Source organism: Sus scrofa, chromosome 4 (assembly GCF_000003025.6).
Source record: "Sus scrofa isolate TJ Tabasco breed Duroc chromosome 4, Sscrofa11.1, whole genome shotgun sequence".
Classification (NCBI taxonomy): domain Eukaryota; kingdom Metazoa; phylum Chordata; class Mammalia; order Artiodactyla; family Suidae; genus Sus; species Sus scrofa.
Genome location: NC_010446.5, coordinates 64,785,660 through 64,800,814, shown reverse-complemented (window position 1 = coordinate 64,800,814; position 15,155 = coordinate 64,785,660). Strand labels below are relative to the sequence as shown.

At 37.7% G+C, this 15,155-nt stretch overlaps 1 protein-coding gene across 2 annotated transcripts in view; it reads right to left on the bottom strand.

Annotated features, from left to right (window-relative positions):
- TRAM1 (translocation associated membrane protein 1) overlaps positions 302-15,155 on the bottom strand; it is a 31,914-nt gene continuing 17,060 nt past the window's right edge. For both annotated transcript variants that reach the window (XM_001924618.6, XM_013988065.2), the window contains exons 7-11: positions 10,476-10,546; positions 10,265-10,369; positions 9,293-9,436; positions 8,627-8,787; positions 302-1,875 (exon numbers count right to left, since the gene is read on the bottom strand). In XM_001924618.6, coding sequence (XP_001924653.3) covers positions 1,802-1,875; positions 8,627-8,787; positions 9,293-9,436; positions 10,265-10,369; positions 10,476-10,546 — 555 coding nt within the window. In that variant the 3' untranslated portion in view covers positions 302-1,801. The remainder of the gene's footprint in view (positions 1,876-8,626; positions 8,788-9,292; positions 9,437-10,264; positions 10,370-10,475; positions 10,547-15,155) is intronic.

Sequence of the window (15,155 nt, the reverse complement as noted above, 5' to 3'; positions counted from 1 at the left end):
TGAAACTAATTATCTTTTTTGGCAGAACACATTTTTTAGGAAAGGCTATTCTAAATGTCTATCAAAAGTATACTTTTTAATTTATTTATTTGGCTACACCCATGGCATGCCTGAGTTCCCAGGCCAGGATTGAACCCATGCCGCAGCAGTGACAATGCCAGATCCTTAACCCACTAGGCTACCAGGGAACTACAAGAGTATATACTCTTTAAACATTTGTACATTTTAATGAGATTATAAACTAAAATACCATAAGAACCAAAAACTTGCTAACAATGAAGAAAAACATCCAGGATACAGCTTGTGAAAGTAAAAATTTTTATTCTGATTGATTTCTCAATGTATAGTTTGATATAATGCCAGTTTTCAATGGCAGAGATTTGGTTCCACTGAAACTCCATAATGCTACAGAGAGCTACTACTTTTTCCAGGAAGTAGGTAAACAGTTGGAAACAGAAAGCACAACTTTCTAGCAGCATATGGCAACTTATTAAACGGCAGACGTACTAGGTCTGCAACTTTTATACTAAAAATGACGCAAACATTAGCTGGTGACAAAGTGAGAAGTGGGGAGCAAGATGTGAACATCGAAAGGAGTGATATACGTCCTGTAAAGACAACAAAAACCCAAATAGAGCTATAAAGATTTTAAAGGATAATTATAGAAAAGGGAACCAAATATTTTACTCAAATGTTTTTTAGAGCCTTTCTGTAGAGATACAAATATATATATATATTTATCCAAAAATATGTTTTATACAGATAAATGTTTCTCAATTAAAGATGGGACCAAAGCTATAGTTATAACATAAAGCACTGTCTTTTGTAAGACTATTTATCCCCCTGAATTTTCAATTTAAGTTAGTGCATTAAATGTTTTTCAAATATAATTACCTGACATCTTTTTATAGATATAAATCAAGTAGGCATTACTTTTTAAAAGGGTTTTCAGGTTAAACAGTATTTTTCTAAGATGCTGTGCATATCAAACTTATGACAAGCCCCATTAAGAATCATTATTAATAAATGTATCAAAAAGGGCTCTGGTCAAATTTTCTTTATAGTAAATAGTTAATTTTCTGACTTACAGTTTATAAGTGTTGAAAATGCACAAGAAAATTTTATTTCACAAGTACTTTTATGTTAATATAAGATACTTTGATTCAATACATATGGCAATAAATCTCCATATGTTGTAACCAAAGGTATGTTTTTTTTCCCTTAAAAAATGGGGATGTAACATTAACAACCACTATAAAATAAAGCACACAATTATTCTGGTGAATTTACAAATCTTTTTTCCCATGTGTAAAGGCTACAAAAATTCCTAAAAATTAGAGAACACTGAAAACATATTAAAGTTTGACATCCAACTTTGTAGTATTTCATTTTACCCTGAAAGATAACTTAAAAAATATGACCTTGCTGGAATAGGCCATCTTGCTAATATAAAAAATTGGTGAGAGCAAGAAATTGTTGTCACTGATATGTAGAATTTTTGTAAATAGTTCTCTCTCCAAATCATTAGAAAAATGCTCAAGGATAAAAAGACAAATAAAATATGGTGGTCCCTAAACTACTTTGAAGGCAGGTAGCTTAGTCTAAGCTAAACTATTTTTTTCACTCATAGTCATCATCCTCCCCTCAAATGCCCTTTAAAAAAATGCATGAAACCGTACAATAGCAAGAATCAAAGAGCACAAACTGTATTTTCAAGAACAGAAAAAAAATCTCTAGTGCTGAAAGATATAGTAAAAAGCAGATTTCTTTGGGGACATTAATCAATTAAGATTATAATTCATTATGAAGATTTCTCTTTTCTATTACGGGGAGAGTCCGCTCCATTTGAAGTTACTGTTCCATTCACACCATTTTCTGAAAAGAGAAAAAATTCAAGATTACTTTCTTTTGTAAATAAATGCAAATAATATTATCTTTATACATACAGGTACCTTTAGAAAAGAATATTTAAGACCCAATATATACTCCTGTGCCCTTAGGTAAAACTTACTAGTCCTTAATCTTTGCTAGTATTTAACCAACGATGAAACCTAGTAACATGTTAAACATAATAAACTGAAAGCAGTAAATTAAAAGTAATTACAATATGTTAATCATATCTCAATTTAAAAAACAGTTAAAAAAGGAAAGTAATTACTATCGAAAGCATGGAAAAAAGTTATCAAAGACAGAAAACCCTAAAAAACAATTACAAGAGTTATAAAGGAGACTGCAGAGCAATACATTTGGTAGAAAAAAGGAACTTTTTCACATTTGGCAGCAGACAAGGGAGATTCTTGGGGATATGCTTCTTTACAACATATTAAAAAAGATGGTGTTGGAGTTCCCATTGTGGCGCAGCAGAAACAAATCTGACTAGGAACCATGAGATTGTGGGTTCAATCCTTGGCCTTGCTCAGTGGGTTAAGGACCCGGTGTTGCCGTGAGCTGTGCTGTAGGATGAATATATGGTTCGGCGTAGCTGTGGCTCTGGCGTAGGCCAGCGGCTACAGCTCTAATTCGACCCCTAGCCTGGGAACCTCCATATGCTGTAGGTGCAGCACTAAAAAGTTTTTTTTTTTTTTTAAAAAGATCTATTATGGCATTCTTTTTCACTATGATGGAATAATTGAGGTCAGACCAACCCTCCCTCCAAAAATATCTCTAAAAGGCAAACACAAAAATGGCTCTTTGAAGGCACTGAGAAAAAAAACCACACAGGCTATGGATGTTTCTCCCTCGAGGTCTTTGCCAACTACTAAATGTGCACACAGCAGGCAAGACTCAGAGAAATCAAGCAGAGAGTAACCCCTAAAAAAGTACAAAGTTATACAGAGAATTGGGAAATCTCATGACAGGGAGACAAAAATATGAATTAGGAGCCTATCAGAGAGGAAAGCTCCTAGAACAGGTGATGTCCTAGGAACAAGGCCAAGTGGGAACAAATCAGCTTCTGTGACACAGAATGATCTACCCATATTCAATCAATCCAGAGTTTCTACTAATTATCCAGAGTCTCTACATGCTTCTACACAAAACATCCAGATTCAATTAAAAATCACCAGGTGTACAGAAGATGAGACCAAATGACTGAAAACTAAGAGAAAAAGAAAAAACCAGAAACAGATCCTTAGGGTTATCTAGATCTGGAGCTGTCAGACAGGGACATTAAAAGAAGACATCACTGAACTAGAAAAATACTCAGACTGAAACTCAGAAAAAAGGATAGAAAAGGCAGAAAGCATGAAAACATATAAAGGGACAGGGTAAAAGGACTTAACACATGTACTGGAATCCCAGAAGGGCAGGAGAAAGAGAATGGGGCAGAAGCAATACCTGAAGAAACAATGTTGAATTTTCCAAAAATAGCAAAAGAAACCAAGCCAAGATTCAGGAAGCTCTACACAACATAGAGCAGGACAAATACAAGGAAAATCATACCCAGGGATATCATAGTATAACTGTCAAAAACAAAGATAATAATCATCAGACTGGATGAAAAAATTAAAATCCAATTACATGCTGATTACAAGAGACATAATTTATATTTAAGGACGAAGAAAGATTTAAAGTAGATAAACATAGAAAAAGATACACCATGGTAATTTTTACCATAAGAAAGTTGGTGAGCTGGAGTCAAGTCAAACTAGAGATGAAGACGGACATCTGACAATGAAAAAGGACAGTTTTCACAGGGACTTATAACAACCCCAAGTTCTGAAGTACTTATAACACATCCTCAAAATATTTAAAGCAGAAACTACAAGGAAAAATGGGTCAATACCTCAGGCAATGACTGACTGAACAAACAATTCCTGCTACCGAGGGAGAAAGATACAAGAGACTGAACAACACAAACTGACCTGGCACCTACCTATAGAACAAGTGCCCAAGAAACACAGAATACACATCCTTTCAAAGTCCAAACCGAACATTTACCAAAACTGAACACGTGCTAAACCATAATGAAAGTTTCAACGAGTTTCAAAGAACTGAAAATCATTCAGAGTATCTTCTTTAACCACAGTGGAATAAAGGTGTAAATCAGTAGCAAAAAAGAAAACTAGAAAATGCCAAAATCTCTGTAAATTACACATTGTACCTAAAAATAAATCCATGGTCAAAGAAGTTATCACAACTGGAATTATAAAACATTTGCAACTGAATAATAATGAAGAAGATATACCAAAGCTTGTGAAATGAAAGTAAAGCATTGATGAAAGGGAGGTTTGCCCTTAATTACAAGTAATTCATAAGAAGGGATGAAATTCAATGATTCACCTCAACCAAGTTAAATTACAAATAACAAAATAGCAAATTAAAACCCAAAGAAAGGGAAGAACAGAAATCAATGATACAACTGAGAAAACTGGCAAAAGAAGACAAATATTGATTCTTGGCTGATGGAAAAGAAAAGAGAAAGGCAGGAGTTCCAATCGTGGCTCAGTGCTTACAAACCCAATTAGTATCCATGAGGACTTGGGTTCAATCCCTGGCTTCACTCAGTGGGTTAAGATCCGGCATTGTTGTGAGCTATGGTGTAGATTGCAGACATGGCTTGGATCCTGCGATGCTGTGGCTGTGGCGTAGGCTGGCACCTGCAGTTCCAATCTGACCCCTAGCCTGGGAACTTCCACATGCTTCAGGTGTGGCCCCAAAAAGACAAAACAATAAGTTACTAACACAGGAAAATGAAAAACAGAAATCACTGCTGTTCTGCAGGCATTAATAGGTGAATATTATGAATAGTTTTACATCAATACATTTTCCAAATTTAGATGAAATGGATACATTCCCTGAAAAACACAATTTACCAAAGGGATACAATAAGAAAGAGAAAATCTGAATAATCCTATCATCTATTAAAGAATGTTGAGTCTGTAGTTAAAAATCTCCCCTTAAAGAAGAGTCTAGGTTTGATGGCTTCTCTGGTCTTTCCAAATATATATATATATATATTTTTTTTTTTTTCTTTTTAGGGCTGTACCTATGGCATATGGAGGTTCCCAGGCTAAGAGGTGAATAGGAGCTGAAGCTGCTGGCCTACACCACAGCCATAGCAACGTGGGATCTGAACCAAGTCGGTAACCTACACCACAGCTCATGGCAATGCTGGATCCTTAACCCACTGAGCAAGGCCAGAGATCAAACCTGCATCCTTATGGATACTAGTTGGTTTGTTATTGCTGAGCCACAATGGGAACTCCTTTCCAAATAGTTAAATAAAAAATAATGCTGGAGTGCCTGTCGTGGCACAGTGGAAATGAATCCGACTAGGAACCATGAGGTTGTGGGTTCGATCCCTGGCCTCGCTCAGTGGGTTAAGGATCCGGTGTTGCCATGAGCTGTGGTGCAGGTTGCAGACATGGCTCGGATCTGGTGTTGCTGTGGCTCTGGCGTAGGCCAGCGGCTATAGCTCCGATTAGACCCCTAGCCCAGGAACCTCCATATGCTGTGGGTGCAGCTCTAAAAAAGACAAAAAAAGAGAAAAAAAAAAAAAAAAAAGCTGATATTACCCAAAGGACAAAACTGCCCAATACTTTTTTTTATAAGGTATCCCCCCCTCGCCCCAGAAAAGGGCTATAACTGTAACTCAATCATTTATATGAACACAGATGCAAAAATCCTAACAATATTGAAAAAATCGATCCAAGTAAAAGGGATATATCATCAATCTGGGTTTATGCCAGGATGTAAGATTGGATTTACATTTGAAAATCAATACATTTATCCCAAAATTTATGGATAGAGATGTAAAAATCCTCAACAAGGGAGTTCCTACTGTGGTGTAGTGAAACGAACAAGACTAGTATCCATGAGGATGCGGGTTTGATCCCTGGCCTTGTTCAGTGGGTTAAGGATCCAGCGTTGCCGTGAGCTGTGGTGTAGGTTGCAGACACAGCTCGGATCCGGCATGGCTGTGGCTGTGGTGTAGGTTGACAGGTGCAGCTCCAATTCAGCCCTTGGCCCAGGAATTTCCATATACCGCAGGTGCGGCCGTAAGGAAAAATCTTCAACACAATACTAGCAAGCCAAATAAGCAACGTCTCAGGGGGATTATGTACTTGACCAACTGAGATTTATCCCGCGACTGTAGTGTTGGCTTAACATTCAAAAATCAATTAACATAATCCATGATATCAACAGAATAAAGGACAAAAACCATTTGATGATCTCCATAGATGCAGATAAAGTGACAAAATGTAAGGTTCTTTCAAGATAAAAATTACCAAGTAGCAATAGAAGGAACATTCTCAACCTGATGAAGCCCATTTAAGAAAAGCCCACAGATAACCTTATATTTAATGATGAAAGACTGGATGCTTTCCTGCTAAGATCAGTAATAAGACAAGGATGTCTCTTTCCACTAATTGCATTTGAAATTGTTCTGGAAGTTCTAGACAGGGTAATTTGGCAAGAAAATGGAATAAAAGGCATTCAGACTGGAGAGGAAAAAGTAAAACTATCTCTATTTGCAGATGACATGATCCTGTACACTGAAAATGCAAAGGAATCCACAAAAGTATTATTATGTAATAAAGTAAAATCTAAAAACCCTAATAAGTACAACAATGTTGTAGAATACAAGATCAATATGTGAAAGTCGACAGCATTTCTAAACACCGGCAATGAAAAACCCAAAAATGTAAGTAAGAAGACAATTTCATTTACAATAGAATCCAAAAGAATAAAATACTTAGGAATAAATTTAATGAAGAAGTACAAGACTTACAGACTGATAATTATAAAATTTAATTGAAAGAAATTAAAGACGACCCAAATAGAAAGACAGCTATGCTCATATTCTCCATGGCAATCTACAGATTTAAGATAAACCACATCAAAGCCCACCTGGCTTTTTTGCAGGAATTGACAAACTGATTCTAAAATTCACATGGAAATGCAAGGCACCCAGAATAACCAAAACATGGAAAAAAAACAAAAACAAAAACCCCAAACTGGTAAACTCACACTGCCTGATTTGAAAACTTACTATAAGACAAGGGCATAAGATTAGACACACAGATGAAGAGAACGGAATGGAGAGTTGAGGAATAAATTCTTACTGTTATGATTAACTGATTTTCAACATAAGTATCCAAACAATTCAATAAAGATTAGTCTTTTCAACAAATGGTGCAGGGACAACTGAATGTCAACATGCAAAGCAATAAATGTAAAATGGTGTAGCCACTTTGGAAGAATTTTACAATTCCCCCAAATGTTAAATATACAGTTATCATTATGACCCAGCAATTCCACTCCTAGGTATATAACCACGACAGTGAGAAAAACAGGTATTCAAACAAAAACTTATAAATGAATGTTAACAGCATCATTCATAGTAGCCAAACAGTGAAAACAACCCAAGTGCCTATCAACTTATGGATAAACAAAATATAGTATATCCATACACTGGGACACTATTTGGCCATAAAAGGGAGTGACGTATTAGTACATGCTACAACAGGGATAAACCTTAAAAACATGCTATACGAAAGAAACAGCTGCGGAAGATGACACATGTATGAGTTCACTGACACGACATGGAAAGAAAAGGCTAATCTCCAGAGATGGAAAACAGGTACGTGGTGGGCACGGCAACGAAGGGCATGGGCAAGGACTGCTCATGGGCAGGAGGTTTCTTCCTGGGTGATGAAAACGTTCTGGAATTAAGACAGTGCTTTGCGCAACTTTGTGAATATACCTAAGAACCACTGAAACATACACTTTAAAGGGTGAACTTAATGTTACGTGAATTATACTCCAATAGAGCAGTTATTAAAAAAATATCACTGAGAGAAATGAAAGATAATCTAGATAAGTGGGAGGTATAGACCATATTTATGGCTTGAAATACTCAACTCTCCCTCAACTGATCTATAAATCCAATGTAATTTTAATTCAATATCCCACTGAGGTGTTTTGTGTGTGGAAATTGACCAAGATGCACTAGAATTTATATGAAACGCAAAGGGTCAAGAGTTGCTGATACGGCCTGAAGAAGGACATAGCTATCAGCTCTAAAGACCTAGAAGGAGCAAACCAGAGCAGATCTGTATTTTAAAATGGAATTCCCTGCGTTACAGTTCCAACTGTTAACACCAGAAGTTGAACAAAATGACTGCATTGGTGATGGGTTTTCAACCAAAAGAAAGAAGGAGAAAAGAGGTTAAATACAGATGCAAAGATGAAGGATCAAAGGATCAGAACTTATTAAAAAAAAAAAGCAGTTATACTTGGGACTAAAGGGCAGATGGGAAGGGGCTAAAAAGAGGTTTTGTTCTTTAACTATGGGTAAGATACCTGAAAGTACAATCACTCTCCAGGTTAATTATTCACCAAAACTCCCCATGCATGCCCTGGTCCACAGTGGCTCAAAGTCATCAAGCGTGGAAAACCTGTGACAAAGAACTTGAGTGGACAGCTCTGGAAGGGAGTAACTGACCCCAGGGAACCACAAAACTGTAGGATGAGGCAAGATAATTTTGTTTCTAATTTTGCTAATAAGTAGAATAAACTTTCCTTTAGAAGATTTTAAACCTTAATAAGATTATAAATGACTCCACAACATTTAAAAAAATGTTTTCTACTTCAGCTTTTTCATTGCTTACTGAATACAAACCTGTTCCTTTTCTAGAAGATCTGCCTTTCGTCACTATTGGTTTCTTCTTCACAGTTGGTGCCTGAAAAGTAGAATGTTCTCTCCACCTCCGAAGCTGAAAATTAATGAACTTCCACATCATGAACGCCTGGGTAATGCAAATGGATGCCAGAACGGCAATTCTGAGAATATGAAGAAATAAACAGAAAATTAGAATGCATCAAAACCATGCCATTGAATAGTCTATCCTGCTTTGGAAACATTTAACTTAGTGCTAAATTCCCACTGTTGACAAGTTTACATTAATAATTACTGCATTAATAATTAATTCCAGAAGTTAAATAAATGCCTCTTTTTTTTTTTTTTTTGACTACACCCACAGCCTACAGAAGTTCTTAGGGCAGGGACTGAACCCACACCACAGAGGAACTAGAGCCACAGCAGTGACAACACTGGATCCTTAACCTGCTGAGCCACCACAGAATAAACAGAATAAGCTATCTCCTAAATAAATGCTTCAGTACTTCAATTTAGACATGAAATTGTAACAGGTATGAAATCAAATCGAATGAATATTTCCTCGAACCCTGATGTTTATTCCTTTACTTTTTCAGATGATTCTATCATAAACTGATAATACATACTGTACAGTACAGAGAAGTGAGAAGAAAGTTAAATTGACTGTACCTAACAGCCAACACATTGAAGTTTCCAGTACTGAAATCCAGCTTCTGATTCTCTGCTCTTGCAAGGCCAAAGCCAACAGTGAGTACCGAAAGAATTAAAGTCAGAAGTCTTCCCAAAACAAACAGAACTGCCCACAGAGAAAATCTGTGAGAAAAATGTCACAAGTCAGTTGCACAACATTGCAGAGAAAAGATACTAGTAGAAATCAGATTCCTATTAAGTAAATGCACATTAAAACAGCATTTTGTATGGTTCTGCAAAAATGACTCTGAAATAAATTGTTTGTATTATATCACATTCTTGGGGATATATAACATATCAGCATACTTTAGGTTCTAGAAGTCCAGTAAAGAAATGTTTGATTTTTTGTTTAGCTGATCTCTTTTTTTGTGTAACAAAACTATTAATGATTCTCAGAACTATTGGTATACGGAACAATTTTGGAAAATGCTAGATAAAACAAAACAAAAGCTGTGTATTTGATTCTCATGAGAGAACTACAGTTCTCTAGTTTTACTTTTTTTTTTTTTTTTTTAAAGGATTTACACTCTTGACAAGTGATATCACTTCAATTCTGTTTTGAAGTTCAATATTCCGGTCAAAATATTTTACTATCTTTAAGGCTCTACAATCTACTATTTCAATTTCTTCTGAAACTTGACTCTCCCCTCTTATTCCTTCTCCCAAAGAAAAACATACACTAAACAAGACAGAAGTAGTAACAGAAAAGTAACCCTTCTAAACCCTCAAAATTACAAGTTCTAATATAATATCTCTATAGCTAAGAAAGACTGTCTGAGAGAACGAAATACCAACTTCAATTGCTAAATAGTGTCATTTTATTTAAAGGTGCTACTAACCACTATAAAACAATGTAACTGCCCACGGCATGGACCTTGGCAATAGCATGGGTCTTGGCAACACAGGCACTGACTTTAATTACACAAGAAATAGAACAGCTCAACAACTTACCCTTTCTGATACTTTTCATCACTAAAATAAAACAGGCGAGAAATATGGAAAAGAAACTCAACAAAATAGTGCAGCACCAAAAGAACAAGTCCTAGATGATTCAAGCTGTTAAAAGAACACATTTAAAATGACACAATTAATTATGAATTAAGACAGATTAGCATATGCTTTGCCCAATCCAGATACACAGCCAAGAAAAATCCCAACTCACTTCAAAAGATAAGCTCCGGCAATGTGAAAGAGGTAAAGGCCAATGTAGACGAGCTGACGAGGAATATCTTCCTGCAAAGAGGAAATTGTGTAACAGGTTAAAACATGGTGAAGCAGTTCTGCTCCGAGGAGCAGTGTGGCAAAATGAAAATGCACCATCAGAGCAGCAGGCTGTGGGCCCCGACTGCTCGCCCCTGTCAGCCACAGTCCTTTAACCTCTCCTGCTTGAATCAGAGGGACCCACAATCCCTTTCAGGACTGAATCTGTGGTTCTTTTGATAACAAACGTTTATTAAATGACAGTATTAATAACCATAATGCCCTTATAATATTAAAATTGCTCTGTTCATACTAGCAGAGATGCTTGTTTACCTAAACAGAATTCATATTCTTTATCTTGTGCTTTCATCTCATTGTCAGTTAAGTCACTAAAACCAAAGGTTAAACTTCACCTTCTCACTTAGGATACGACTTATTTGTATATCCTTCTCCTCTTAATAAGCCCACAAACCAGGTATCCAGACTTTATTTTTGTTTCTTTTTTTCTTCCACAATCCCTTCTGACCTGGTTATTTCAGAAACAGTGGTCTTCAAAGACGTAAGTTAAATAGATCATGAAATGCCAGTGAAACATATTGTATTACTTTATGAAAATTTTATCCTAGATTACGCACACATACAAACAGAATTATGATGTAAACTCTAATTTTTCTTTTAAATGGCTGCAACTGTGGCATATGGAAGTTCCCGGGCTAGTGGTTCAACCAGAGCTGCAGCTGCTGGCCTATGCCACAGTTCTAGCAATATGGGACGTGAGCTGCATCTGTGACTTATATTGCAGCTTGTGGCAATGCCAGATCCTTAACCCAATGAATGAGGCCAGGGATCGATGCATCCTCATGGATACTAGTTGGGTTCATTACCGCTGAGCTGCAACAGGAACTCCCAAGGCTCCAAATTTCTAAGGGGGAAACAGCACCAGGGGGACCCTCAAAAGTTCTAGTAAAAGCTTTTTGGTTTTTAAATTGCTCACTATTACATAAAAACAAATTTTTTTTTGGTCTTTTTTTTTTTTTTTTTTTTTTTGCCATTTCTTGGTCCACTCTCGTGGCACATAGAGGTTCCCAGGCTAGGGGTCCAATCGGAGCTGTAGTCACCGGCCTATGCCAGAGCCACAGCAACGCAGGATCCAAGCCACGTCTGCAACCTACACCACAGCTCACGGCAACACTGGATCCTTAACCCACTGAGCAACACCAGGGATCGAACCCGCAACCTCATGGTTCCTAGTCGGATTCGTTAACCACTGAGCCACGACGGGAACACCAAAAACAAATTTTTAAAAAAAGAAACACAAATAAGTTTTAAAAACACACCACTTAGTAGAGAACATAAACTCTTTTTCCTCTCTAACAAACCTAAGAACACTATTACAAATCGTAAACAGACTAGATTTCAAAAAGACATTCTAGGAGTTCCCATGTGGCTCAGCAGTTAACGAACCGGATTAGCATCCATGAGGATGCGAGTTCCATCCCTGGCCTTGCTTATATAAGGTTAAAGATCCAGCACTGGAGTTCCCGTCGTGGCGCAGTGGTTAACGAATCCGACTAGGAACCATGAGGTTGCGGGTTCGGTCCCTGCCCTTGCTCAGTGGGTTAACGATCCGGCGTTGCCATGAGCTGTGGTGTAGGTTGCAGACACAGCTCAGATCCCGCGTTGCTGTGGCTCTGGTGTAGGCCGGTGGCTACAGCTCCGATTCCACCCCTAGCCTGGGAACCTCCATATGCCGCGGGAGCGGCCCAAGAAATAGCAACAATAACAACAACAACAAAAAAGACAAAAGACAAAAAAAAAAAAAAAAAAAAAAATCCAGCACTGCCATGAGCTATGGTGTAGGTCACAGACGCGGCTTGGATACTGCAATGCAGTGGCTGTGGTGTAAGCTAGTGACTACAGCTCTGATTGGACCTCTAGACTGGGAACCTCCATATGCCACCAGTGCAGCCCTAAAAGATAAAAAGACAAAAAAAAAAAAAAAAAAAAAGGGAGAGACATTCCATTTCTTTTAATTTTTATCCTTAAATCTCAACCTAATTGAGGCAAAGTTGCACTTGCATTGAGGTACAGACAAATCTTCCCTAAATTCAGAATGAACTTTGCATCTCGCCCCGCTTTTTTGATAGCCAACTGCATCAATAATGGAGTGAAATACCATCACCGCTTCCATCTTGACAAGCTTCAAGTGCCTAGCGAGACCTTTTCCAATGATTTCTTCACCTTCCTAAAGGACAGAATACCAAGAAACCTTTTTCTAAGCATTGACGAGGTTAGCCTTATACAAACTGACCACTGTCAGCAATGTTTGCACACTCAAGGCCTAGCCAGAGAAAATGTAAAAATACATGCGTGACCAAGAAGCGCCCACTACAAGGAGTGGTGGGGAGTGTAGATTACAGGCATTCCCATATTACTTTAAAAATATGAAGGTAATGGGGGGGGGGAATGCAGCATAATTTTTACAGTGAGAAATTTTTATGTAGAGTCCATTTAGAAAATGGCTGCTTTTAGCAGGCCTGTTCTAGGTCAGACTTCTCTGCCATTCTTTAATTCCACTGGGGCTGGCACATCTGCGGGCAACAATAAAGACCTTGCCCAGCACCATGGTCTCTGGGGTGGACAAGTTTCCATGGGGAGTGTGGGTCAGGGGAGAACAGAGGAGGCCGGATGAAGAGGCAGTTAGTTCATGGTGTCAGTTCACTGGCCACCTTACAGATTTCAACAGGGGTCAGCACTGTTCCAGAGTCTCGAGTCCAGAAGGATATTAAAGTGGCTGAGAGAAAGCTATTTTGGTTTTTCAAGATATTTTCACACATTATCCTACGATTTTGTTATGTAGACAAACTTCTAACAGGAGCCAAAAATGAAATTTTACTAATTTTTTTGGTATAAAGATTAACAAACTTTTAGAAATACTTGAAGAGAAAAAATGTATGATGAAAGTGAGTTATTAGACAAGTCTGCCAAGTTTTGATATATTCTTAATGCTAATGTTCCCACAGTTTATATAAGGATGATGTCATGCAGTGATGACTTAGGATTCTTTATTTTTTTTTTTTTGTCTTTTCTAGGGCTGCACCCACGGCATGTGGAGGTTCCCAGGCTAGGGGGTCTAAAGCCTACGCCAGAGCCACAGCAACTCGGGATCTGAGCCATGTCTGTGATCTACACCACAGCTCACGGCAACGCCGGATCGTTAACCCACTGAGCAAGGCCAGGGATCAAACCCGCAACCTCATGGTTCTTAGTCGGATTCGTTAACCACTGTGCCACGATGGGAACTCTGGCTTAGGATTCTTGATAGTCTTAGTTTTTCATGGGAAGTCTAATAAATATAGTACACTTGAATGAAAACAAAGTCTAAAATTATAAATGACTTCAGGTAACACTTGTGGTTGTTGTTCCAACATCTTTTTATTAAAAACAGTCAGATATATCCTTTAGTAAATTTCTATTTTTTATAAGAAAATGCTTATCTTAACTAAACTGTACTAAAAAACGATCTTTACTATAAACTGAATGTCACATGTAAGGCAAAGATTTCCCCCTAAACCACAGACCAATATCATATTTAAATCTTTCCAGGAGTTCTTATGGCACAGCGGAAACGAATCCGACTAGTAACCATGAGGTTGTAGGTTCGATCCCTGGCCTCGCTCAGTGGGTTTAAGGATCTGGTGTTGCTGTGAGCTGTGATGTAGGCTGGTAGCTACAGCTCTGATTCGACCCCTAGCCTGAAAACCTATGCCGCAGGTGTGGCCCTAAAAAGCAAAAAAAAAAAAAAAATTCCAAAGCTCTCTTATTACAGAGATCTATATTGATTATTTTGAACAGCAAATAAATGTTTGAGTAAGATACGCAGCCTGAAAAACTCAATGTCACTTCTAAATGCTTCCAGAGATCTAGTGGAGGAATCAATTAAATAGAAGTAAAGAGGTTGTGTTCTGGAAAAATTGAGTTACATGAGTCCAAAAGTAGTTCTAGTGATGAACAACAGGTATTAACCACAAAGTTGCATATGAAAAGTGCGACTATAACCCCCATGAAGTAGGAGTCGGGGAAAAACATTTTTCTAATTAAATATACTTTATATGGCATACAATTACGCATCTGCATAATTAAACCAAATAAACTGTTAGGAAAAAAAAACGTGGTTATTTCATCCATACCTCCCTGAAACTTCATATTTTCAAGTTGGTTAAGAAATTACATTTTGGGGAGTTCCCGTCGTGGCTCAGTGGTTAAGGAATCCGACTGGGAGCCATGAGGTTGTGGATTTGATCCCTGGCCTCGCTCAGTGGGTTAAGGATCCAGCGTTGCTGTGAGCTGTGGTGTAGGTCACTGACGCGGCTTGGATCCTGCATTGCTGTGGCTGTGGTGTAGGCCAGCGGCCTAGTCTGGGAACCTCCATATGTCGCAAGAGTGGCCCTAGAAAAGGCAAAAAGACAAAAAAAAAAAAAAAAGAAATTACATTTTGAATCCTCTCCTGGGCAAAACAGAGGATTACTTATTTATATTGAAGCATATATATATATATTATATTACAAGTAATTAAAATATTCTTCTTAAAAGAAAGTTACTTGTGACTAACAGCCTCTTGAACTGCTACTAACAGTGCTCC